Source organism: Pelophylax lessonae (assembly GCF_965119305.1).
Source record: "Pelophylax lessonae genome assembly, chromosome: 3".
NCBI lineage: Eukaryota > Metazoa > Chordata > Amphibia > Anura > Ranidae > Pelophylax > Pelophylax lessonae.
Genome location: NC_138770.1, coordinates 90,148,087 through 90,175,242, shown reverse-complemented (window position 1 = coordinate 90,175,242; position 27,156 = coordinate 90,148,087). Strand labels below are relative to the sequence as shown.

The window sequence follows — 27,156 nt, the reverse complement described above, 5'->3', positions numbered from 1 at the left end:
GTGCCCTGATTGGGCAAAGCCTTGAACCAGGCCAGTGGTCAGGTTCATTGCTTCAGCCAGTAATGGCTTAGAATGCACCGTGCAGAAAAACTTCAGGTTCCGGCGCCCATGTGAGCTGCAGCGTGGAACGGCGGCTCCATCTTCACCAGCTTAAAAAATGATCCAGCAGCCCATCTGAGCCATCCGACCTGGCGGACACCATCTACGCACTCTGGGGACCCGGTAACTATGGACAAGTTTGTCCTCCATAGCCATTTACCAGCCAATCCATGTCACGGCACTGCCGCGTACTCACTTGTGTCTGGGCGCCTGCGGCGTTCTCGCAACAGAGTCTCGGTGCTTGCCGGTCACAGAGACACCCCCTCTGGGTCTGCGGTGGCTCCTTCTCCTCCCCTCACCTCTGAGGACTGCAGCAGCACACTGTCATGGCAAGATGGCGGCCGCCATGCGGTTAGTGTTTTACACAGAGGGAGAGAGGAGAGTTGAAGATCTGGTAAGATCAGGTTCTATGAAGCAAACCAAGATGGCGCTGGGTCTGTGACCTCCCTTTATAGCCCCTGGCAGCCCCACCTACTGGTGGGAGGTGGCGGGTCATGTGATCCTGGCTCCCTATATAAACCAAGCACACCTTCCAGTCAGTGCTTGGTTATTTTCCTTGCTCCTGTGTGTCTGCTAATTGCATTGTCTGTGTTCCTGATCCTTTCTCCCTCAGGTGGATACTCCTTGATTGCCTGCCAGACCTGACTCCAGAGTTGTCGACCTTACCTCCTCCTCTTCATTAAAGGCCCCCGTGCCACCACAGTCCCTACGGGGCCCTGTTCCCACTTCCAGGGACTCCTAAGGGTCGTGATTGTAAGGGAGTGCTGTTCCACTGCAACTGGGTTCCCTCTCCACTGCAAGACCCCAGGTGGGTTGTGACATAATAACCAAGCCGCAAAAATGGAACCCGCAGGAACAGCCGAAGCTATTACTGCTCTCACCCAACAGATGACAGCCTTGGCTCAAGCCGTCCAAGATCTACAAGCCAGTAACGCTATGCTTCTTCAACATGAACAAAGAAGGGCTCAGTCTGTACCCCTTCCAGACTCACCCCCAGCCACTGGTCCGGTACTAACTGCATTCCCAGGACCAGCCATTCCTATGCCTGACAAGTTTACTGGAAAGAAGTCTGAACTGCGATCATTCATCACAGCTTGTGAACTACTCTTCGTCCTAAAACCACGCACCTACCCCAATGATTACGTGAAGGTCCGCACAACCATTGCCTTGCTGTCAGGTCAACCACAAACCTGGGCACACCAACTCCTGCACTCAAAGAGTCCAATACTGGAGACCTGGGACTCTTTTGCCGCAGCTATGCGTACATTATATGATGACCCTTTGAGACCCTCCGCTGCTCGCTCAGCCCTCCGTTCCCTCCGGCAAGGAAGAAGACCTGTGGAGGACTACACCACGGATGTCCGGGAGTTGGCGTCTGACACTGGTTATAATGAAACTGGCCTGATAGAACAGTACCGACTAGGACTATCCGAGGCCTTAAAAGATGAATTAGCCAGAGTTGGGGTACCCCCTTCCTTGGAGGGTCTGATCCTCCTAGTCACCCAATTAGACCGACGCTTCCGTGAACGAAGAAGTGAGAGACAGGCTCCAGCTTATCTCCGGTCCTTGGATTCCCCAGGGCCTATGCCTTCTGCTTCTCCATCCTCTTCCTCATCTGAAGAACCTATGCAAATAGGCATGGTTCGCCGTCCACTAACGGAAGAAGAACGCAAGAGACGCCGTTCTCAAGGACTTTGTCTCTATTGTGGGAAAGCCGATCACCAACTCCGGTCATGCCCCGTCCGACCCACAACCTCACCTGGTAAGGGTTCCTTAGCCCCTTCTTCCTGGACTTCTACTGTTCCATCCACCTCTTCTTACTTATCTGTTTCTCTTTCTCTCCAGTGGGGAAGTAGAGATCTCCAGATTACGGCCATCATCGACTCCGGAGCCAGCGGGTGTTTCATAGACCAGACCTTGGTCCGATCACATCATCTGCCTATGCAACTTAAGTCACGGCCGTTATCCCTATTCGTGGTAGATGGGACTCCTATCAAAACTGGACCCGTACTACATGAAACCGGTCCCATCTGTCTCCTCCTTGGTCACCATAAAGAGACTATCAATTTGGATATTGTACCCTCACCAATATTCCCACTCATCCTCGGCCTTCCCTGGCTTCGCACCCACAATACAGCGATAGACTGGATTAAGGGTACTCTCACCTTCTCTTCCACCTTTTGCACCACCACTTGCTTAAAAGAGGCACCCACGCATCTACTCACGATAAACCTTGACCCTCCAGTTATCTTGCCAGACAAATACAAGGAATTCCAGGATGTCTTCAACAAACAGAATGCAGATCAGTTGCCCCCAAGACGTCCATATGATTGTCCAATCGATTTGCTCCCAGGTGCCCCTATCCCCTATGGACGTGTATTCCCTCTGTCGGAAACTGAACTCGCGCACCTTAAGGGGTACATTTCTGACAGCCTCGCCAAAGATTTCATCAGACCTTCCACGTCACCAGCAGGAGCAGGTATATTTTTGGTAAGAAAGATGGAGGTCTTCGCCCATGTATTGACTACCGTGCCTTGAATAACATCACTATTAAGAATCGATACCCCTTACCTCTGATACCCGAGCTCCTAGATCGATTAAGGAAAGCAAAGATTTTCTCGAAACTAGACCTACGAGGGGCATATAACCTGGTCCGCATACGCAAGGGGGATGAGTGGAAGACAGCATTCAGGACACGCTACGGACATTTTGAATATCTCGTCATGCCCTTCGGGCTCTGCAATGCCCTGGCCACTGATCTTCTCCTCTTCTTCTGCTGAACATACCGAGCATATGAGAAGGGTACTTCTCCGTCTCCGTGAGCACAGACTCTATGCCAAGTTGGAGAAATGTGTTTTTGATACAGAATCCGTGGAATTCCTGGGGTACTTGATCTCTCCGGGGCAAATACAAATGGACCCTCGTAAGATCACAGCTATCCTGGAATGGCCTATCCCTAAGGACAAGAAGTCTGTACAGCGCTTCATTGGGTTTGCCAATTTCTATAGACGTTTTATCAGAGGTTTTTCCCAGGTATGCTCCCCCATTACAGCCCTGACAAAAAGCCACAACCTGTTCACATGGACCAACCAAGCTCAAGAGGCCTTTGAGAAACTAAAAGAACTGTTTACCCAGGCTCCTATTCTCATCCAGCCCGATTCTACAAAGGCCTTTTTCCTTGAAGTTGATGCCTCCGATATTGCCATTGGGGGTATCCTGTCCCAAAGAGGTGAGAGGGATGATCGACTTCACCCCGTGGCATTCTACTCACGAAAACTCCTGCCCGCTGAAATTAACTATGACGTGGGCGAAAGGGAACTTCTTGCTGTCAAAAACACTCTAGAGGAATGGCGCCATCTCCTTGAAGGAGCACCCTTACCTGTAAATACAGACCACCGTAATCTAGAGTACCTATGTACTGCTAAGAGACTGCGTCCCCGTCAAGCCCGCTGGGCTTTATTCTTTTCCAGATTTAATTTGCAGATCACCTACCGCCCTGGCTCAAAAAATCAAAAGGCAGATGCTCTATCACGCATGTATGAAAAGACAAACCCAACAGATCAAACCCAAGACACCATCCTACCTCCAAACCAATTCCTAGCAATACAGGTATCACTCCTAGACCGTATACGCAATTCATCGGTCCAACCACCGGTGATGATACCTCCTCTGATCCAGAAACAAGGCTTATGGTACCATGGTGAACAACTGTATATACCACCTTCACTCCAGTCTGAGGTAATTGGCCAGTTCCATGATACCCTTTCAGCAGGTCACGGAGGAATTACCCAGACATTTGAAAACATTAGCCGTTATTATTGGTGGCCTTCTATTAAATCGGACGTCAGGGATTATGTCCTTTCTTGTGATATATGTGCTCGATCAAAGACCCCAAAGATAAAATCTGTGGGTCTTCTCCAACCTCCTGCAGTTCCTCAAGGGCCATGGACCGACATAGCCATGGACTTTATTGTGGATCTACCCTTATCACACAAACACAACACCATCATGGTGGTAGTGGATAGATTCACAAAAATGGCACATTTCATTCCTTCTGTAGGACTTCCATCTGCTTCAAAGACTGCCTCCTTGTTCCTGCAAAACATCTTTCATATACATGGATTACCCCAAACCATCATCACTGACCGTGGGTCCCAGTTCACCTCCCGTTTCTGGTCCCATTTTTGTCGTCATCTAAGGATCCAACGATGTTTATCCTCGGCTTACCATCCTCAGACCAACGGCCAAACAGAACGTACCAACCAGATTCTGGAACAATATCTTTGTTGTTTCACTACACATCTGCAAGACGACTGGTTATCTCTGCTTCCCACAGCAGAGTTCTCCTACAACAACCACATGCACCACTCCAGCAAGATGACACCTTTTTATGCCAACTATGGTTTCCATCCATGTGCCCTTCCAGAGCTACCTTGTCCAAACACAGTGCCTGATGTAGCCTCACAACTGAACAAACTTAGACATCTTAAGCCTATGTTGTACCAGACCCTAAAAATAGCACAACAACGCTACAAAGGATATGCAGACAAAAAAAGGTCACCAGCACCCACCTATGTGCCAGGAGACAAAGTCTGGCTGTCCACACAACATATGCGTTTGTCTTGCCCCTCACGGAAGTTGGGACCACGTTACATAGGGCCTTTCACTATAACCGAGATCCTATCTCCTGTGGCCGTCCGCCTGGACCTCCCTTCCACCTACAGGTTACATCCGGTTTTTCATGTATCCCTCCTAAAACCTTGGAAACCCAACAGATTTCCTTCCCGTATTGTGGCTCCACCCTCTCCAGTGGTGGTGGATGGCTCTGAAGAGTTTGAAGTCCAAGAGATTCTTGATTCCAGATGTCGTAGGGGAAATCTGGAGTATCTCATCCACTGGAAAGGGTATGACCCAGAGGAGAGATCCTGGGAGCCAGCTAAGAATGTTCATGCACCTGCCAAGATTAGAGCTTTCCACAGAAGACACCCTGGCCGACCAACCCTATTTCGCGCCCTGAGGTCGCGTTTAGGAAGGGGGCTCTGTCACGGCACTGCCGCGTACTCACCTGCGTCTGGGCGCCTGCGGCGTTCTCGCAACAGAGTCTCGGTGCTTGCCGGTCACAGAGACACCCCCTCCGGGTCTGCGGTGGCTCCTTCTCCTCCCCTCACCTCTGAGGACTGCAGCAGCACACTGTCATGGCAAGATGGCGGCCGCCATGCAGTTAGTGTTTTACACAGAGGGAGAGAGGAGAGTTGAAGATCTGGTAAGATCAGGTTCTATGAAGCAAACCAAGATGGCGCTGGGTCTGTGACCTCCCTTTATAGCCCCTGGCAGCCCCAACTACTGGTGGGAGGTGGCGGGTCATGTGATCCTGGCTCCCTATATAAACCAAGCACACCTTCCAGTCAGTGCTTGGTTATTTTCCTTGCTCCTGTGTGTCTGCTAATTGCATTGTCTGTGTTCCTGATCCTTTCTCCCTCAGGTGGATACTCCTTGATTGCCTGCCAGACCTGACTCCAGAGTTGTCGACCTTACCTCCTCCTCTTCATTAAAGGTCCCCGTGCCACCACAGTCCCTACGGGGCCCTGTTCCCACTTCCAGGGACTCCTAAGGGTCGTGATTGTAAGGGAGTGCTGTTCCACTGCAACTGGGTTCCCTCTCCACTGCAAGACCCCAGGTGGGTTGTGACAATCCACCACCCAGAGGCGCTCCTGCTGACCAGGCCTCACATGAGGCAGACATGGAGGATGCGACTCCCCCACCTGCCGCAGCCATACAGGGACAGACTGCCTCAGTGATTCCAGAGGCTCAGGTCACCTCACTAGCCCAGGCGGTAGCTGCCCTATTGTCACCCACAATCACAGATGCCGTGGACAAGGCCATTTCACAGGGCATTGCACAGCTGAGGAGGGAGCTGGGCGAACACTCTGGCAGGCTGACAGAGCTGGAGCATAGAATGTCTGACTTGGAGGATGAGCTACAAGGCTCATTCTCCATGGACCAACCAGCCAGGCAAACACAGATGTATATTCTGTACAAACTGGATGACCTGGGGAATCGCTCCAGGAGAAATAATCTCCAGATCATACGACTCCCAGAGACTTATAGCGCTAACACACTGATTGATCTCTGCATGTCACGTATCCCCTCAGCCCTGGGGATCACTACTGCCTGCATGGTTGAGCGGGCACACTGACTGGGGGCCCCTTCTAATGAAAGACACTCTCCTCACCCCGTTATAGTCCAATATTTGAACTACATGGACAGACAAAATGTTCTTAAGTCCTTTAGGAATTCCAAATCATTGCAGCTTGATGGCCGCAAGCTCTTAGTATTTGCAGACTATTTGCAGGAAGCATCTAGACGTAGGAAGGCTTTCCAACCCATTTGGCAGGCCCTGTACCACAAGGCTGTCAAGTTTACCCTCGCTTACCCGGCTGTATTGCGCCTTACTGACACCTCTGGTGAGCGAAAATCTTTCACGCATCCAGAAGAGGCCAGCCACTATCTCCAAAACCAGCTCCACATTTCCCTAGATGTCTCTCCCGGTCCCTCACCTCACCGTTCCCAGGGCCCGAGGGAACAACGTAGACCCAGAAAAGATCCAGCCAAAAAGCTGCGCCTTTCTGGCCCTACCTCTCGTTCCAAACCCCGCTGAAACCTTCAACATGACATTCTACTCACTATAGCGAGGTCATTGCAAGTCTTTGGCACTCCCGCAGTAAGAGGTAAAGAAGGTGTCCTGATCCTAATACACAAATGCTGTCCAAGTGACCTGCGCTCGTCGAGCCTCGATGACGAGGGTCGTATAGCCATCCTCAATCTTAAAACCCTGGCTCGAGACTGGACGATAGCAGGGGTATACGCTCCCAACTCACCATCTAAACCTTTCTATCCACGCCTCACCTCCCTCTTAGCCCCATTCATACATTCACCTCTGTTAGTGACCGGAGACTTCAATCAGATTATGAACTTCTGTGAGGACAGGTTCGGTGGAAGGGATCCCTCTTCCACCTCACCGATCCCTACTCCTCCCCACCTTTGCAGAAGGCTTGCGCTAACTCGACGTATGGCGACTGGCCCACCCTGATGCGAAAGAGTACTCTTTCTTCCCACACCCACACAATACCCTTACCAGAATTGATTATATTCTTCCCAATGATAAAATGCTACCCTTCACCGTACACTCCAGCATCCACGACATTGCCATCTCAGACCATGCTCCCGTCTCAGCAGATTCTTCCTCCCCCATCCCAAAGGATGCACTCCCCTGAACCTCTATATCCATATTGGAAGGTACTTAATCTCCAGTTGAGTCACACTACTATCCATTATACAAAGGCACTGTTGTTATTTGAGCCTCTTTACCCCCCTGGTATACGCCACGACACTAAAAGTAGTCAGCTGGAATGTATAGGGCCTTAGATCTCCTCATAAAAGAATGGCTGTCCTCAGGCACCTGCGCCGCTTGAGGGCGGACATTGCTGTCCTACAGGAGACTCACTTGGCCGAACCAGATCTTGCTTGCCTGCGCAGGCTCTGGGTGGGCCAGGTGTTTGGATCTTCCGCAGTAAAAGGTAAAGCAGGAGTAGCTATACACATACACAAAAAACTGGCGTGTACCCTAAATAACTCTTACTCTGATGAAAATGGCCGCATTCTAATTCTCCATCTGGCCACTATGGCAAAGGCATGGGCCCTGGCGGCATATACGCCCCAAATGATCCTACAAAGGCATTCTTCCAAACGCTCACCTCCCACCTAGCTCACTCCGCACATCTCCCACTTCTAGTAGCAGGTGATTTCAATACCACTATGAACATGGAGGAGGACAAGTCAGGGGGTGACAAGTGCCCTCTCTCTCTCGCCCTCCTATGGCCAACTCTCCACTCCTGGCGTTCACTGAGGGCACCTCGCTCACCCCTCTGCATGGGAATTTACCTTCTACTCTCACCCTCACAATTCTCTGACGAGAATAAACTATATTTTTCCCAATGATAATTTGCTTTCTCGTACGACCCACCCCCATATACATGATATTGCAGTATCTGACCATTCACCAGTATCGATCGATCTCCTAAAATTTTCACCCCCGACTATGAAATCTTCTTGGTGCTTTCCTTTATACTTGGCCAAAGATACAGCCCTTCAAAAACTCATACGCGACACATGGACGGATTTCTTGCAAATTAACTCTTCCCCTGACTGCTCCCCTACACTTCTCTGGGAAACGGGTAAAGCTGTCGTTAGAGGTGAGATCATCTCCTATGCCTCAGCCCATAAGAAGAAAGTAGCTAAAGCATATGTGGTAGCCAGCGTGTCGCTCAGGGAGGTGCAGCGGCTTTTAAATCTCTCAAATACCCCTGCTGCTAGGGACCGCTGGAAACAGGCAAAATCTAACTTTGATTCATGGGCTGCGGCACAGGAGAACATGCATGCTACTGTCCAGCACTGGAGGTACCACAAATTTGGAAATAAACCAGGAAAACTGCTCACCTCTTTATGCAAACCCCCTTATACCCCTACACATGTAGCAGCCTTGACAAACTCCCAGGGCACTCTGGTGGACTCCCCACAAGACATAGTGCACACTTTTGAACATTTTTATGAATCACTTTATGGCCCAGAACCTATCGACGAACCTATAGCTGAGTCTCTATTGAACTCAGTCACCATCCCTGTTGTTACGGAGGAACAGTTAGCGAATCTTAACGCCCCGATCACTTACAAGGAACTTACCACCACAATCAAAACGCTGGGCCTGGGAAAAGCCCCAGGCCCAGATGGATACCCTGCAGAATTTTACAAATTAGCCATGGACACGGTAGCGCCCGCCCTTCTTGACATGTACAATCTCATATATCAAGGTGGAAACTATTTGCCTACCGGCTACCAGGCTTTTAATAAACTGATATATAAACAAGGCAAGGACCCCACAAACCCCGGCTCATAGCGCCCAATATCCCTGCTCAACCTATATGCAAAAATCCTCTCCAAGATTGTAGCCAACCGCCTGGCTATAATTCTCCCATCTCTACTTCACCCAGCTCAAGCTGGCTTTACCCAGGGGAGATCAGCCACCTCTAATATAAGGAAGGTCATTACAGCACTCGAATATGCAAGAACCAATCCAGTGGCGAACACAACCATAGTCACGCTTAACGCTGAAAAAGAATTTGACAGCGTAAATTTCCGCTGGCTGGATATGGTTCTCACTAAATTGGGCTTCTCAGGTGCCTTCCTCCACTTGATCCTGGCAATGTATCTGGCCCCCACGGCCCAGGTAGTGGTGGCAGGCCACACATCTGATGTCATCCGACTTTACAAAGGCATGAGGCAGGGATGTCCTCTTTCCCCCATCTTCAAATTGGCCTTAGAACCTCTGTTGAGGACGCTGACTGATCAAGGGTAATAGGAAAGACAGAGCCGCTCAGGTGTATCAGTCCGACCTGGTGCTGGTAAGACCCGTCATCCGGATAAAGTGCAAGGAAGTAGTGGAACCGCACTCAGGTAAATGAAAGTAAAAGAAATACTTTTTATTCTTCAAATCATATATGGACAGACAGTGCAGGGAACAGGTAATCCAAGGTTAACGCGTTTCACGGCACACACAGCCGCTTACTCATAACCGTGACTGATCTGACTGATCACCCACACCTCCATGGGATCCCGATAGGCACACAGGAAGTACGCACTGCATTATTTGCAGATTATGTACTTATTTTTACTTCTGACCCTGCTCAAGATTTACCTATCATTCAGGACCTATTCACTTGCTTGGAGCTTCGCATCAACTTCGCTAAAAATGAAATCCTCCCGCTACATCATCTGCATCATCCACGATGGGCCTACTGTTCTAATTTAAAGGTAGTACACTCACACATAACTTACCTTGGTATCAAGGTGGGCAGACACCCGTCTTCTTTATACAATCTAAATCTCTCCCCTATCCTGGACAAAATGATTACCCAATTACACAACTGGCAGAAACTCCCAATTTCCTTCAGAGGCAGATGTCATCTTTTTAAAATGTCAATTTTCCCCAAACTTCTTTATCCTCTTAAAACCATACCCCTCCTCCTAAAGCACAAGGATATCCAACGTCTTAATAAGGCATTATCTACATTCAAATGGCAGGGACGTTGCCAGCGTATCGCCCTTTGTAAATTATACCTCCCCAAACGGGAAGGGGGAGTGGCTCCCCCTGACATACGAATGTACAATCTATCCTGTCTTCTCAGGGGCGGGCTAGACTGGATATCACAACAGTCCAGATATATTAATTATACACTAGAATCACATATGGCGCTTCCATTTGACCTGGTGGCCCTGCTGCTCTGTGGGAACAGAGACCCCCCCCGATCTGAGGACTAACATCCTGATCAGGGACATGATTCTAGGATGGAGGGAGGTGCGTAAGAAACTGGGGGTTCCCCAGTGGATCTCGCGATATATACCTATTTGCCATCACCCTTTGTTCCCCCAGGGGCAGCAGAGCCATGTTTGCCTGTTGGGCCATCCATGGTCTGACAACTTTTTCCCAATTGTATGACCCACTCACGGGCTCCCCTAGGGAGATCCCTGCTCTATGCACTATATCACATCACTTATACGTACAACAATATCTCAGTTTTGTTAAATCCTTTGCTAAAGAGAAAGCTGTGAGTTTCAAACATTCAATAATGGACTTATGGGTGACAAGGGACATGCACAGAATCTTCTATATTTACTCTTCCCTATGCCAGAAACTTTACTTACCTACTGCTGCACAAGTCGCAGTATGATGGAATACCGCTCTCTCCTCTCCAACAGCTCACATCCGTGCATTTAAAGGATATAATGATACATGTTTATTCGTACAAAATGAATTTTGGTGAGAACAGCAGTTTAAAATATTACATGGTGCTTATTTACCATGCCTGAAGTGGTCCACAGATCCTGCTCAACTCCATCGTTCCCTCTGTGGTCACAGTCAACCATCCCTGCTGCACAAGTTCTGGTCATGCAAGAAAATCTCTTTGTTCTGGGACAAGCTCATCAGATTCATCTCGCACTCCACAGGTCTTGTACTCCCTAAGGACATCTTTGTTCTATTATTCGGAGAGAGATACAATCCATAGCTCCTCACATGCCTAAGTCTCAAAAGAAACTCTTGATACACTACAAACCCTGGCTCCTGAACTGCCTATTGATTTCCAGGAGAGCTATCCTGAAACAATGGACAGCGACAAATCCCCCCACCCTCACTGAGGTTATTGGCAAATTAAACATCCTACTGCGTAGGGACTTGGTGGAACTATACCAAAATAGGCTGACACGCCCGGTCACATTTCTCAGGAAATGGTCCACTTTTCTAAACACATCTGAGCCTTCTTCGCCTTGCCCTATGACTGCTACTATACTATATCATCTGGGCACCAGGCCCCTACATGAGGGGTACTCGACCATTCCCTGATCGGAATGTTCAATCACCGACTAGTCCCTCTGGTTGTAACATCTCGTATTCCTTTTTTGTGACCTAAACCTTTATCCACTTTTTTGCTCAACCTACAAAGTACTGTGCTTCATCGGTTACTGCTACTGATTATACCGGCATCAAATCATTGTATGGCCCTGACCCCATAGACAATTCAGTTGCCTCTTCCCTCTTGTTGTCTATTCCGCTCCCTATGGTTGCGGAGGACCAACTTAACCCTTTGAATGCCCCTATACCCTTAAAGGAAGTCACTGACACTATCAAATCACTAACCTCAAGCAAGGCCCCCGGCCCTGATGCTTACACCCCAGAATTTTACAAACTAGCATCAGAATCGATTGCCCCCACTATGCTCACCATTTTCAATCATATTCTTTCAGGTAACCCTTACCTGCCCACAGGTTTCCAAGCACATGTAAAGCTCATACCGAAAAAGGGGAAAGACCCCACTGATCCGGGATCATATCACCCGATTTCACTACTCAACATTAATTCCAAAATACTCTCTAAGATCATGGCGAACAGGCTGGCCTCTATTCTTCCATCTCTCATTCACCCGGCTCAGACATGCTTTACCCAGGGTAGGTCAGCGACCTCTAATATCCACAAGGTACTTGTGGCACTGGAGGTTGCGATGGCAGATCCCGCCACTGACGTCGCGATTATTACTCTCGATGCCGAAAATGCGTTTGACAATGTCAGCTTTCAGTGACTGGATCTGGTCCTCGCAAAACTGGGTTATACAGGCCCTTTCCTACATCCACCCCCCCCCCTCAATTGCAGAACTACGGTCTGATCTTCATGCTCTTCTGCAGAAGGAACAAACAGGTCTCACCCTACACCCACATCCTCGCCCAGAGGCCTTCCTTCGAAAATGGAACTGCTTTATCAGCACTGTTAATTTATCCCCTATGCCAGTGTTTCTCAACTCCAGTCCTCAGGGCACACTAACAGGCCAGGTTTGCAAGAAAACTGAAATACATCACAGGTGATATCATTTACTGCACAGTGATTGCAGTATTCTAGTCTGCATCTCCCCAAGGTAATACTTAAAATTTGGCCTGTTAGTGTGCCCTGAGGACCGGAGTTGAGAAACACTGCCCTATGCAGCGTACCTGAGAACCAACAGACTTCCTCTACGGTTACCCCCCAGCAAGATTTTACTTTCCATACTTTTGCATACTATGTTATGGGCTGTCAATACCGCAATGTGTCCCTTACTCTATTTTGATTGCTGTCATTTTCCTAGCTCAGCAACCTTGCTTTGGTTTGTTAACTGCTTGATTTCTTCCGAAAATGCATCTGCACCCTCCCCCTCTTCCCTTCTCCCTCCCCGATTCCCTTCTCTCCTCCCCCTGTCTTCAGTTTAAAAAAAAAAAAAAAAAATGTTATGTATTTATTGTATTTCTCGAGTTCAGTACTGGTTACTCGTTAAACCCTAAAGTTTATCTGTGCTCTTTTCACTCAGCCTAGTGAATTGTTTTTATGGTCTACCTACTTGATGTATATGACCCGAAACACTGTTTTGCATACTTTGTTTATTTCAATATGAACCTCAATAAAATCTTGTTTAAACCCCCTCTCCCTTCTGCTTTTCCCTTCCCGCCTTTTAGGTTGTCCTTGATTATTCCCACCCACCCATGCATCATGGTCTCCCAGACTCCTCATGCTCTTTGGCATTGTCCCCCGTTGGGGTGCCAAGGGGCTTTGTTTTTGTTGTTGTTTCGCGTCTCTAGTGGGGGACGACATCGCAAATTAATCTCACCAATGACTTGCACTCTTCCTCCTGCTTGTTAATCTACATCCCTATTAAACGATGTTACTATTAACGATTTTGTTCCACTTTTTATTTTCATACCACAGTTGAACGCTTCATTGTTGTTGATTCCATATCTTTGGTACCTACTGCCATATGTAGTGCTCAATGCCACACTTGATTGTACACCCTTTATTCTAAATAAAATTTTTGAACAAGAAAAAGGCTACATGGGGACACACTTTAGATAGGTGTCAGCATGTCACAAATACATGAGGACACTTTCTGACCCCTTGTAGTGAATATTGTATGGATGATGTACACAAAAATATGCTTATATTTAAAAACAAAATACGAGACTTCTTATCAATAAAGCATTTTTTTATTATTCAAAAAAAAAAAAAAATCTTGTTTAAAAAAAAAAAAAAAAAAAGAATGCACCGTGCAGCATGTAGTGCATTGTGGGGCCAGCGGGCGACAAACCCACCAAGCACCCGCTTATTGTTAGGTTATGTTCAGGCAAAACCTATGTTTGGTCCGAACTGCTCGCCCAACACTACTTCCCAGTGACCATGACACGACTTTGCTGTCAACACTAGATAGAGCAATTATTAGCAAGGTTTCCCTGAGACCGGAAAGTTATTTCAAGATTTCCTCCATATTAAAAAGATTGAGAAAGGCTGGTCTACACACTATCAAACTTTCACTGAGTTGAATTTCTTAAAATCAGCTCATCACTGCGCATAATAAAGCAAACCTTCAGACATGCACCTAAATACCTGCTAAAAGAAAGCTGCTTGGGGCCATGTAGATAGTATCTGAGAATGACCGGCTTGTGTGACCCCTAAACTGCTGGGGCGTGGTGGATACTAACATACTGTAATAAACAAATGATACATAAATAATTTTATATCCATATTATACTTTTTCTTTTCAGCTTGGGGATGCGGAGAGAACCTATACTTTTCTAGCAGACTGATCAGCTGGCTTAGAGTTTTGCTAGGCTGGTGGGATGAAAAGAATGACTTTGAATATGGAAAAGGAGCAATAGCAAGCAACAAAGTTATTGGCCATTATACCCAGGTATATATAGTATCTTCTACAATTTTTTTCACTTCATTATGAACACACTTTTGAACATCTTCACATCTTCATGCAATCATTGATCTATTATTAACTTTCTCAAAAACGTCATTGCAATTACTTTAAAGAATAATGACTAATGTTTCAGTAAGTCAGTGGGTAACCTGTGAAAATATACATGTACCTATTTGGAGTTTATATCCCACTTCCAAAAGCTGGTCCAAATGGGTGTAATGCGTTGCTGACATCCTCACTGTCAGTGAACAATGAGCAGTTTTGTGCAGACCCCACTTTCCGACCTTTAACCTTTCTGCTAAAGGATGTGTTGCTAGAACAGGAAATGCGAAAATCTACCCAAGAGGTAAGCAGCAGTAGAAACCTAAGGAGAAGTAAGGACATCACCCCAGTAGTCCTAAATTCCAAAATCCTTTATTCCATCATAAAAACAAACCAATGCATTTCGAGGGCTAAAACCATACCCCTAATTGGAGCTTACAATACTGTGTAAGGTGGATGAAAATAATGAATAATAATGAGGCCAATCTAAAAAGCAAATTGCTGCTTTTTTTTTATTTCATCTACACATGGTTTGATTATTCAAGTGAACCTTCCCTTAGTTTGAGTGAACATTCTCAGTACTATATATACTAGCCCAGTCTGGACAAATGAGTTCTCCCATGTCTAAATGCAATAACCAATATATAAGCAGAACCTTAAAGCGTATTACAGATAAAACCTAAACCCATTTCTACTCAAAACTGTTTTTCGAGCTGCCCTAATTTGCTGCCAGTTCCAAGGGCTAAGGACACCTCCCTTGTTCTTGGAATAGGGCACACATCCATCTGTCAAGGGAGATTCTCCACCATGATGCACTCACATTCTACTCACTTGAAGCCTATCTTCATGAGCTGTCCACACTAGTAACCTTTAAAGATTTTACTGTGAAACATATTAACAACTCTGTACAGCAGCTTCTTAATTTCCACATTTAAGCCTAGTAGTACAGTTGACAACAGCACAAAAAAACATGAAATCCAAAAGTCAACCCATCTTCCCACATATTCACTGAGCCCCCCTGCAGTGTGTCTCCCATCTAGGCTACAGGCTTACATAGTGTATATCAGGAGTAGCCTGTTTCCATCCTCCTTCTGACCAAGAATCCATCCACCCTATTTTATAAAGGGGCACATACTCCACCCACTAGCATTACCCAGAGAGGGGAACTCAGTTAAAGGGGCACTAGTCCCTGCCTTCCTGTCTAATGCTATCCCTTCATTTTCTCCTACCTCTACGAGTAAGCCCTGGAGGCAGGAATGGTGCAACAATGTGTTAGTTCTGGATCAATAAAGATTATTCAAATGATGAAGATATGCTTTTTCAAACTGAAAGTGTGGTCAAGAAAAACCTAAAACTTAAGCAAAAACTGTGAAATATATTTTTTTACTGTGGCTGTTCTGGCCTAGATGCAGATTTGGTAGCCTTTGGTTTTCTAAAGACTTTTTCTATATGTCTCCACTTGCTAACTTCTTAAATCTGTTGGGGACTCCAGTAAGGGTTTTCTGCCATAGGTCCTAGTGGTACAAAGGCAAAAGACTGATTTTCCAAATTTACATGCTTGTTCCTGTTTAAGTATTAAAGCGGTAGTAAACTCTACACAAAAGGAATATCTGTATATTAAAATGCTGTATACAGTACTAGCACAATTTGACAGACTTACCATTTAAATGTGCTTACTCCCAGCACTTCCATCTTCCCCTGGTCTTCGATCCAGGTACTCGCTCTCCAGGTGTTTGAATGGCCGGCCTTTTATGATGTCACTCCTACACATGTGCACAGGAGTCACCATTGCGACACAATGCTCTCTGCATTCCCAGCACACTCAGTATTCCATGAATGCAGAGAGTAGTGTACACGTGCCAGTAAAATAATCAGACGGAGCCAATTAGGTCTTTTCAAAGGCACCTACAGGTAAGACTTTTTAAAAGCTTGCCTCCAGGGCAAAGTTAAACTTTTGACTTCATTACCACTTTAACGCCAGTGGGTCCGCATAATAGCTGAACAATAACGATTTTCATAAGGTGTTCAGCAAAGAGGGAAAGTGGGACCACCAAGTAGCGGAGAAGGTTCTGGAAACTCAGGCCAAGACATTTCACCACCATGAGTCCCTGACAGATGTAAGAAACATCCTATGTTAAATTGACAAGGGTCAATTGATTCTTTAGGGTGAGAGTGATGGTGATCTGTTTATTATGATAATATGTTTTTTTTTTTTTTTTCTATCCATTGCAGTTTGTCTGGCACAAATCTTGGCAATTGGGTTGTGCTTTACATTTTTGCCCCCAGAATGCTTTAAGCTATGTCTACGTGTGCCACTACTGCCCTGCGTAAGTGAAACTCATTTTGTCTTCTACCTGAATGATGTTAACATAATATTTTATGACAACAGGTCTGAGGGGTTTTTTTTCATAACCAGGTGCTTAAAGGGAGAAGCAGACTGGCTACTGTGGGAAAAAAAGTCCCAATGTCTAATTATATATAATATATGTTCATGATAAATGGATAGATGGGAGAGAAACACCTGACAATTACTTCTACTATATGATGAAAAGTATGTAGACACCGCTCCAAATTATTGAGGTCGAGAGTATCCAGTAAAGGGGACTGATAATGTTGCAGAGTACAGAGACAGTTTAGAACAGCCATTCATAACTAGGGTTCCTCTAGAGCAGTGGTTCTTAACCTTGTTGGAGGTACTGAACCCCACCAGCTTCATATGCGCATTCACCGAACCCTTCTTAATTGGAAAAATAAAATATGATTTTATGAGTCTAGTCTCGGGAGGGGCACTGCCAGAAGAATGGGGGGGGGAGTTGGGAAGGCATACCATGGGGTATCAGGAGGGCACACACTGGGGGGGGGGGTGGGAGGGCATACCATGGGGTGTCAGGAGGGCACACTGGGGTGGGGTTGGGAGGGCATACCATGGGGTGTCAGGGGGGCACACACTTGGGGGGGTTGGAGGGCATACCATGGGGTGTCTGGAGGGCACACACTGGGGTGGGGGGTTGGGAGGGCATACCATGGGGTGTCAGGAGGGTACACACTGGGGGGAGGTGTTGGGAGGGCATACTATGGGGTGTCAGGGGGGCACACACTGGGGGGGGGTTGGGAGGGCATACCATGGGGTGTCAGGAGGACACACACTGGGGGGGAGGTGTTGGGAGGGCATACCATGGGGTATCAGGAGGGCACACTAGGGGGCATTCACAATGCTTATTGAGCTAAATGAAAAGGACATGCATTTCCATTTGTCATCTAACAGCACCTCTATGCTAAGCTGCAGTAACTCAGCAGACTTAGCATAGAGGTGCTTGTAAACTAATCAACCATGTACAGCTAGCTGAGCCTACCTCCAGGAACATTCACTCGGCTCCCTCTGCTCAGCTGCTCACACTTCCCTCCTCCAGGGGGACGCGATCTCCGTGGTCAGGTACATCCCCATCCCGCCGACTCAAGCAGCAAGCAGCCTGCAGGAGATGGACTGGAAACCTGCTGGGGGAGGTACAGGGGGCAGAGCGTCAAGTGTCTATGTGTAATGGCTGTGAGTCGTCCCGACCGCAGCTCTGATTTCCCGGGGGGGGGGGGGTTGTTGGCCTCACAATCAGTAATATTTTCTCGGGGGGAGCAATTGCCCTGTTGCCCCGCCGCCGAACCCCTGAGCCTGACTCACCGAACCCCTGGTTAAGAACCACTGCTCTAGAGGTTAATAGGGGTTCCCCAGGTTGTGGCTGATTGACCTCCTATTTGATGGTGCATACTTCCAGGATAAATGCCACTTGGCAAAGACAGATGCATGACCCAAATGATCTTTTTAGTTATCTATAAGGGGGAACTCGGACCATCACTAAAAGAGGGGCATTTTTCTATTGGCCCTCAATGAATTGATTCTAGTAGAGGTTCCCTGACATCTGAAAAATATTTCAAGGGTTCCACTGCAGAAAAAGGTTGAGAAAGGCTGGTTTAGACTATTTTTTGTCTTCACACCTGTGGCACCAGTTTGGGGAGAGCCTTTTTCTGTTACTGCATGTCTGTGTCACTGTGCATAAAGCCAGCTCCATAAAAACATTGTTGTTAGCTCAAATCACGTCAGGAGGCAATTTCATGATGATATACGGCCCTTCAGTTGCTAACCCCCCCTAGATAGTGAATTTTCCCTCATCCGGCCAGGAATTGTGACGACACATAGCACTCAAACTTAGCGCAGACACAACTGATTTTATTGCAAGTTTAGCTCGTATTTAAGGCAAGTTTGAGCGGGAAAAAACTGCTTTAAACTGGTTTACAATTTACCGGTCAATTTGACAATAGAACATGTCTCACAGAAACAGTACATAAAAGGCTTTTGTTTCCTATACACCTGTGTATGTGTGGGGTGTCGTGTGTTGGAGATTGTGTCTGTGGGGCAGCCGCTCCGTCTGTGTTTAGCTGTCATGTGTTAATGTAAGCAATTGTCAAATGTGTTTAGGTGGTGTCAGTAATCTCTATGCGCAGACTTAACTTTGTCAAGTGTCCAAATGAATGAATGAAAAGATGTTTGACATGTAAACTCCTATCAATGTCTTGTCGTCTAAATGCAAAATATCCAACTGTCAAGTGTTCAAATGAATGAATGGAAAGGTGTTTAACATGTCATCTAAATGCAAAATGCAGCTGTCTGATGTCCAGGGTTGTATGAATGAGTGTCAGTCTGGCTCGTTACTATGTAAATGCAAGGGCCCACATTCCATCATAGAATGAGCATAAGCTGAAATATATATGAAATATAATAAGGTATGTTAATACAATCTTTCAACCCAACCTTTGATCCCAACTTTATTCATAACGGTGGGATCACTTAGAGTCTGTGAATAGCACTATGTACCCTCCTGGGATATATGTCCAACTATGAATGAGCTGGACATTCTTGACATACCTGGGTTGTGTTCTTGTATGAGTGCATGTCATATTATTGGTAACTGACTTGCATAGAACAGGTGATATTATATTCTAAAGTGTATGTAGGCTGGTGACTTGGTTGTGTGCACATAGGGATATAACTTCTTAGAATTCTATCAAATCAAAAACAGACATGTTCAATGGGGAGGGTCATAGCTTGGAAGAATCCATGGCCTGAAAAATCCAACTCCATATTATGGCAATAAAGTCACTACAAATAGACCATGGCAGCACATACCACCTGTTGACTATAGCATGTGAATTTTCAACATCTCCTAAAGCCTTTGCCAGGAAAGGGCAAAAATAAACCCCCACGTTCAAATGGGAGGAAAAAATTCCCTTTCGACCCTCGTGTCATCAGAGCGGTCAGACTAAGTCCCTGGCGGCTACAACGTAAAAAAAATGTCCTTTGTGTCCAATAGGCTTGACTTCGACTGTAAAGTGGAGACATGAATGTCTCGTGTCTCTCTCTTTTGCTGGGGTGAGCAAGGGCAAAATGAGGAGAGGTTCTCGGGGTGGTGAGCACATGATGCAAGTAACCAGACAGTGGCTACTAGTGCTAAGCTTGCTACAAAGAGTACCACTGTCGCACGAATGCGAAGTCTTCCAGTAGTAGGGGTGTCCTTTGGTATTGTACCAATGCGTCTGTCTGGATCCAACTGGAATTCGTCTAGTGCTCGTCACAATCTCCGGTCCGCAGTTGTGGGGTCCAGGGGTGGGGCTTCCGTCTGTCTGGATCCAACTGGAATTCGTCTGGTGCTTGTCACAATCTCCGGTCCGCAGTTGTGGGGTCCAGGGGTGGGGCTTCCGTCTGTCTGGATTCAACTGGAATTCGTCTGGTGCTTGTCACAATCTCCGGTCCGCAGTTGTGGGGTCCAGGGGTGGGACTTCCGTCTGTCTCCAGGCTTGAATGGGTGGGTTGGTGCACCTGTTGGCAAACGAAACGAGAGCGAAATATCACCATAATCACTGTTTAATTTTTTTCAATTAATTCTGCCACATATTCCTCTTGCAAAATCTCTAGATATGAGAATAAATGGACTTATGGGGTTGGGACGGGTCTCCCCATCAAAATTTCAAAGGGAGATCGCTTGGTACTTGGTCTGGAGTCATTCTGACTTCAGCAAGAATAGCAGGTAAGTACAGAGACAAGAATGCAAGTTTTACAAGAATGGCAGGAGTATATTGCAGCACTGGGCTTCTGGCCTACAGGCAGGCAGCAAAAATAAATGCTAGTAAAAACTACTCGCAGCACTGGGGTTTAGGGCCTACAGGAAGGTGTAACGCTCCTGCGTTTTTGTAGTAGGCTGGATTTGCAGCTGCAGAATCTCCACTCAGTAGTCATGTAGAGATGTGTTGAATAACCAGATCCAACTCTCCAGACTCATCACTGTGGGCTTGTCAGCTTCAGCATACAGATATACACACTCAATAAGATGTTCCTGGAGTGATAGGATGTATATAACAGTATGGAGATGATGTGCTGAAGGGACAGGTGTGAACAGTGACAGAGATGGCAAGCACTTGATAGAAATGTTCAGGAGAGTATTAGATGGTATTAGGTAGAATGCAGATAGGTTAGTAATCGAGTATGGTAACAGGTGGTAAGGACAGCAGATGACAAATACAGGATAGACTAACCCAGTGCAAGGATAGATGGTAGTAGACTCAAGAGCTAGCAATCTATGTAACAGTGCAGATGATAGAATTAGTATGCATAGATAGTAACAGTCCTTATGTGCAGAGGTAGATAGTGTAAGTAAGGTTATGGAGGATTCCCCTGTGGGGTACTTATCACTAGTAAAGTTAGTAGTAGCAGGGTCCAGTAGTAAGGGAGTGATCCAGTAGCGAGATACAGGGATCTGTAGCGAGGTTCCGGTCTGTTTCCAAGTAAAAGGGAATAGCTGGAGGTTCCGGTAGCAAGGTAAGCTTGTAAGCATGTGGACACACGTCAGGTTGAACGAACGATGTGAGAGAGAACGCCGGCGGTTGAAATAGCCGCTCTGCTGCGCTCGGCGATGACGTCATGCGTCTTAAAGGTGTATGCGTACCACCTAATTAGAAAGGTGGAACGCATATTTGAAAGAAAAGTGGAAAATAAGGGTACCAGAGGTACCAGAATCTTACAGAAGGCAGGTAATTTTAAGACAGGAAGGATACCTAATGGCACTGTTTTGGGAGAACACAGCATGTCTACGCATGCAACAATGGTGAGGGCCCTTGGAGGGGTTGAACTGCCTTGTATTCCTCCAAAGGTGGAGATGGGTTAACTTGCAGTCCTCTGACTCACCCAAGCAGGCAGCTACCTAGAACTGAGAATCCCTTGCATGGCTAAGATGCTGTGATCACTGAGCAGCAGGGAGTAAAATTCAAGCTGTCTTGTGTACATGGACACATAGAGACACACAAAACAGCTAGAAGTAAGTACTCATGCAAACATAAATTTATACGGGTTTGCACAATTGCTCGGTGACACCGAACAGGAAATTGAAACCAAATAGCCTTGGAGACACAGGATCTGACTTCAAGGACCATTTATATTCAAAACCTGGGCAATGAGTCACCTTAGAATGAAAATAGATGGCTTGACAACTAATTGAATTCACCGCAGGAGGTTACCTTGCCTTTAAAGTTTAAATCTTTCAATACCAAATAGTAACATCTCAAAGTAGTAACGCTGGCATAAATTCGTTATAATTCTTAGCACACTATCAACAAGTTATCCATCCTATTTTTTTTTTTCAATATAATAAAAGAAAACTTTATAAGAGATGCTTAATTATCTAAGGCATATCTACGTCCTTCGCTCTGAAAGTCTCAAATTAAACTTATCTGAGGAATAAGCATCAAGAAAGGTTTAGTAACAAAACATTTTACTTTTTCTCCTAAAAATAAACCAACGGTTAGAGGAATTTAGCATACAGTAAGCATGTCAAACATTTTCCTTCCTAACAGTGCACTTCTCTAATACCAAAATTGTTGACGTCAAATTAATTAATACTACGTGGATTTCTATATATTTTTTTATGTTATGGTATACCATAAACTTAAAGAAAAAATTATTATTGTTCACCATGGTTAAAAAATGAGCAGCTCAAAAATAAACATTAGCAATTTCCCATTTGGATACAAGAACCCATACGTCACCATCACCATTCTTCTCAACCATTTGGAACATCCTTCAAAACTGTTTTTTTTTCTACAAAAGCAACACTGATAGTTAATATACATTTGCATATACAATTAACAGATTATTTTGTACTTCCTCTTCAAGTTCACCCAGCTCAGTCAATCTGTATGACAATGCAACTCTTTACAATCCCTTTTGCAGTTACCTGTGTCACAGACAGGAGAGGGGGGAGGGGGGGTTTGTTTGCTAAAAAGGCACCAGAAAATATATATATATTTTTTTAAAAAGTCAGTGATAAAGAAAGAAAAGTCGGTGACACAAACCTCAATGATAAAAATTCAAAATTGCTTACGATTTTTAAGGATAGAAATACAATTTTAGTCCTTAAGGTCACACTTTACACACCAAATATATTTTCTTGCTTCTAAAAGCTGCCATGACCATCATAGTACGGATTTGTTACCTTTTTTTTTTGTTGTACTCGTGGCAACATCACATCACTTTAAAACATAAGTAATAAACACAAAACAAATTATTATGCAACCAGTATTCATTCAGTGTTATGAAATGCTTTTCTGATACAGCACCTTTAGGAACAGTGTTAAAACGAACACATAACAATTCATGGATCTAAGGTTGCCCATACACGATACAATTTTCATACAATTTTCCCAAACGTAAATTTCATCATTTTTTTTTTCCTTTGAGATTCTCCTTACCTTGAGAATTGCCCATTATCTAAGCTCAGAATACAAAGTGAGATCAGCTGAGTTTGAAGGTTTATACATATATATATAGGGATGGTGAGGTCAGTATTTAGACTTTATTGGAAAACCTAGTTTCCCAACTTATGTGGTTTCCTGCGTCTTTCTAACCAGATTTATATACACCCGATGTATGGTTTTCTGTTAACTATCCTGGGTGGGCAAGTTTATACCTTCAAGCTCATCTTAATATCACATACAATCTCCACATACATCTATACAATGGCATGCAATCTTATATAACGACTAAAAATACACCTAAATGTCTATACAAATATACAAGTTTTTAGAGGGAGAATTCACTATCACACACAGTACCGCTTTGTAAACGGGTTTCAGACCCTGGGATATCAGACCCCATCTTATCTTCGGGACTTCAGGCCCTGGAGTATCAGACCCCATCTTATCTTTGGGAATATCAGATTCCCGGGAGGCGCTAAAAATAGTGGTTAACTGGGTACCGTTTATCTGCTCTTGACAGTATAGGGTGGTAATAATAATAATAAAAAAATATAATTACTTACCCCATACTGTGTTATGGCAGATCCCACTTTTCTGACACCAAACTGTTAGCTCAAATCACATCAGGAGGCAATTTCATGATGATATACGGCCCTTCAGTTGCTAACCCCCCCTAGATAGTGAATTTTCCCTCATCCGGCCAGGAATTGTGACGACACATAGCACTCAAACTTAGCGCAGACACAACTGATTTTATTGCAAGTTTAGCTCGTATTTAAGGCAAGTTTGAGCGGGAAAAAACTGCTTTAAACTGGTTTACAATTTACCGGTCAATTTGACAATAGAACATGTCTCACAGAAACAGTACATAAAAGGCTTTTGTTTCCTATACACCTGTGTATGTGTGGGGTGTCGTGTGTTGGAGATTGTGTCTGTGGGGCAGCCGCTCCGTCTGTGTTTAGCTGTCATGTGTTAATGTAAGCAATTGTCAAATGTGTTTAGGTGGTGTCAGTAATCTCTATGCGCAGACTTAACTTTGTCAAGTGTCCAAATGAATGAATGAAAAGATGTTTGACATGTAAACTCCTATCAATGTCTTGTCGTCTAAATGCAAAATATCCAACTGTCAAGTGTTCAAATGAATGAATGGAAAGGTGTTTAACATGTCATCTAAATGCAAAATGCAGCTGTCTGATGTCCAGGGTTGTATGAATGAGTGTCAGTCTGGCTCGTTACTATGTAAATGCAAGGGCCCACATTCCATCATAGAATGAGCATAAGCTGAAATATATATGAAATATAATAAGGTATGTTAATACAATCTTTCAACCCAACCTTTGATCCCAACTTTATTCATAACGGTGGGATCACTTAGAGTCTGTGAATAGCACTATGTACCCTCCTGGGATATATGTCCAACTATGAATGAGCTGGACATTCTTGACATACCTGGGTTGTGTTCTTGTATGAGTGCATGTCATATTATTGGTAACTGACTTGCATAGAACAGGTGATATTATATTCTAAAGTGTATGTAGGCTGGTGACTTGGTTGTGTGCACATAGGGATATAACTTCTTAGAATTCTATCAAATCAAAAACAGACATGTTCAATGGGGAGGGTCATAGCTTGGAAGAATCCATGGCCTGAAAAATCCAACTCCATATTATGGCAATAAAGTCACTACAAATAGACCATGGCAGCACATACCACCTGTTGACTATAGCATGTGAATTTTCAACATCTCCTAAAGCCTTTGCCAGGAAAGGGCAAAAATAAACCCCCACGTTCAAATGGGAGGAAAAAATTCCCTTTCGACCCTCGTGTCATCAGAGCGGTCAGACTAAGTCCCTGGCGGCTACAACGTAAAAAAAATGTCCTTTGTGTCCAATAGGCTTGACTTCGACTGTAAAGTGGAGACATGAATGTCTCGTGTCTCTCTCTTTTGCTGGGGTGAGCAAGGGCAAAATGAGGAGAGGTTCTCGGGGTGGTGAGCACATGATGCAAGTAACCAGACAGTGGCTACTAGTGCTAAGCTTGCTACAAAGAGTACCACTGTCGCACGAATGCGAAGTCTTCCAGTAGTAGGGGTGTCCTTTGGTATTGTACCAATGCGTCTGTCTGGATCCAACTGGAATTCGTCTAGTGCTCGTCACAATCTCCGGTCCGCAGTTGTGGGGTCCAGGGGTGGGGCTTCCGTCTGTCTGGATCCAACTGGAATTCGTCTGGTGCTTGTCACAATCTCCGGTCCGCAGTTGTGGGGTCCAGGGGTGGGGCTTCCGTCTGTCTGGATTCAACTGGAATTCGTCTGGTGCTTGTCACAATCTCCGGTCCGCAGTTGTGGGGTCCAGGGGTGGGACTTCCGTCTGTCTCCAGGCTTGAATGGGTGGGTTGGTGCACCTGTTGGCAAACGAAACGAGAGCGAAATATCACCATAATCACTGTTTAATTTTTTTCAATTAATTCTGCCACATATTCCTCTTGCAAAATCTCTAGATATGAGAATAAATGGACTTATGGGGTTGGGACGGGTCTCCCCATCAAAATTTCAAAGGGAGATCGCTTGGTACTTGGTCTGGAGTCATTCTGACTTCAGCAAGAATAGCAGGTAAGTACAGAGACAAGAATGCAAGTTTTACAAGAATGGCAGGAGTATATTGCAGCACTGGGCTTCTGGCCTACAGGCAGGCAGCAAAAATAAATGCTAGTAAAAACTACTCGCAGCACTGGGGTTTAGGGCCTACAGGAAGGTGTAACGCTCCTGCGTTTTTGTAGTAGGCTGGATTTGCAGCTGCAGAATCTCCACTCAGTAGTCATGTAGAGATGTGTTGAATAACCAGATCCAACTCTCCAGACTCATCACTGTGGGCTTGTCAGCTTCAGCATACAGATATACACACTCAATAAGATGTTCCTGGAGTGATAGGATGTATATAACAGTATGGAGATGATGTGCTGAAGGGACAGGTGTGAACAGTGACAGAGATGGCAAGCACTTGATAGAAATGTTCAGGAGAGTATTAGATGGTATTAGGTAGAATGCAGATAGGTTAGTAATCGAGTATGGTAACAGGTGGTAAGGACAGCAGATGACAAATACAGGATAGACTAACCCAGTGCAAGGATAGATGGTAGTAGACTCAAGAGCTAGCAATCTATGTAACAGTGCAGATGATAGAATTAGTATGCATAGATAGTAACAGTCCTTATGTGCAGAGGTAGATAGTGTAAGTAAGGTTATGGAGGATTCCCCTGTGGGGTACTTATCACTAGTAAAGTTAGTAGTAGCAGGGTCCAGTAGTAAGGGAGTGATCCAGTAGCGAGATACAGGGATCTGTAGCGAGGTTCCGGTCTGTTTCCAAGTAAAAGGGAATAGCTGGAGGTTCCGGTAGCAAGGTAAGCTTGTAAGCATGTGGACACACGTCAGGTTGAACGAACGATGTGAGAGAGAACGCCGGCGGTTGAAATAGCCGCTCTGCTGCGCTCGGCGATGACGTCATGCGTCTTAAAGGTGTATGCGTACCACCTAATTAGAAAGGTGGAACGCATATTTGAAAGAAAAGTGGAAAATAAGGGTACCAGAGGTACCAGAATCTTACAGAAGGCAGGTAATTTTAAGACAGGAAGGATACCTAATGGCACTGTTTTGGGAGAACACAGCATGTCTACGCATGCAACAATGGTGAGGGCCCTTGGAGGGGTTGAACTGCCTTGTATTCCTCCAAAGGTGGAGATGGGTTAACTTGCAGTCCTCTGACTCACCCAAGCAGGCAGCTACCTAGAACTGAGAATCCCTTGCATGGCTAAGATGCTGTGATCACTGAGCAGCAGGGAGTAAAATTCAAGCTGTCTTGTGTACATGGACACATAGAGACACACAAAACAGCTAGAA

General features: G+C 45.5%; 1 protein-coding gene across 1 annotated transcript in view; it reads left to right on the top strand.

Moving 5' to 3' along the window:
* The window catches only part of LOC309550379 (serotriflin-like), a gene marked incomplete at both ends in the record, with an annotated part of 55,952 nt that overhangs the window by 18,134 nt on the left and 10,662 nt on the right, over positions 1–27,156 (top strand). Inside the window, 2 exons of the mRNA XM_082250774.1 lie at positions 14,269–14,414; positions 16,704–16,798. Coding sequence (XP_082106900.1) covers positions 14,269–14,414; positions 16,704–16,798 — 241 coding nt within the window. The remainder of the gene's footprint in view (positions 1–14,268; positions 14,415–16,703; positions 16,799–27,156) is intronic.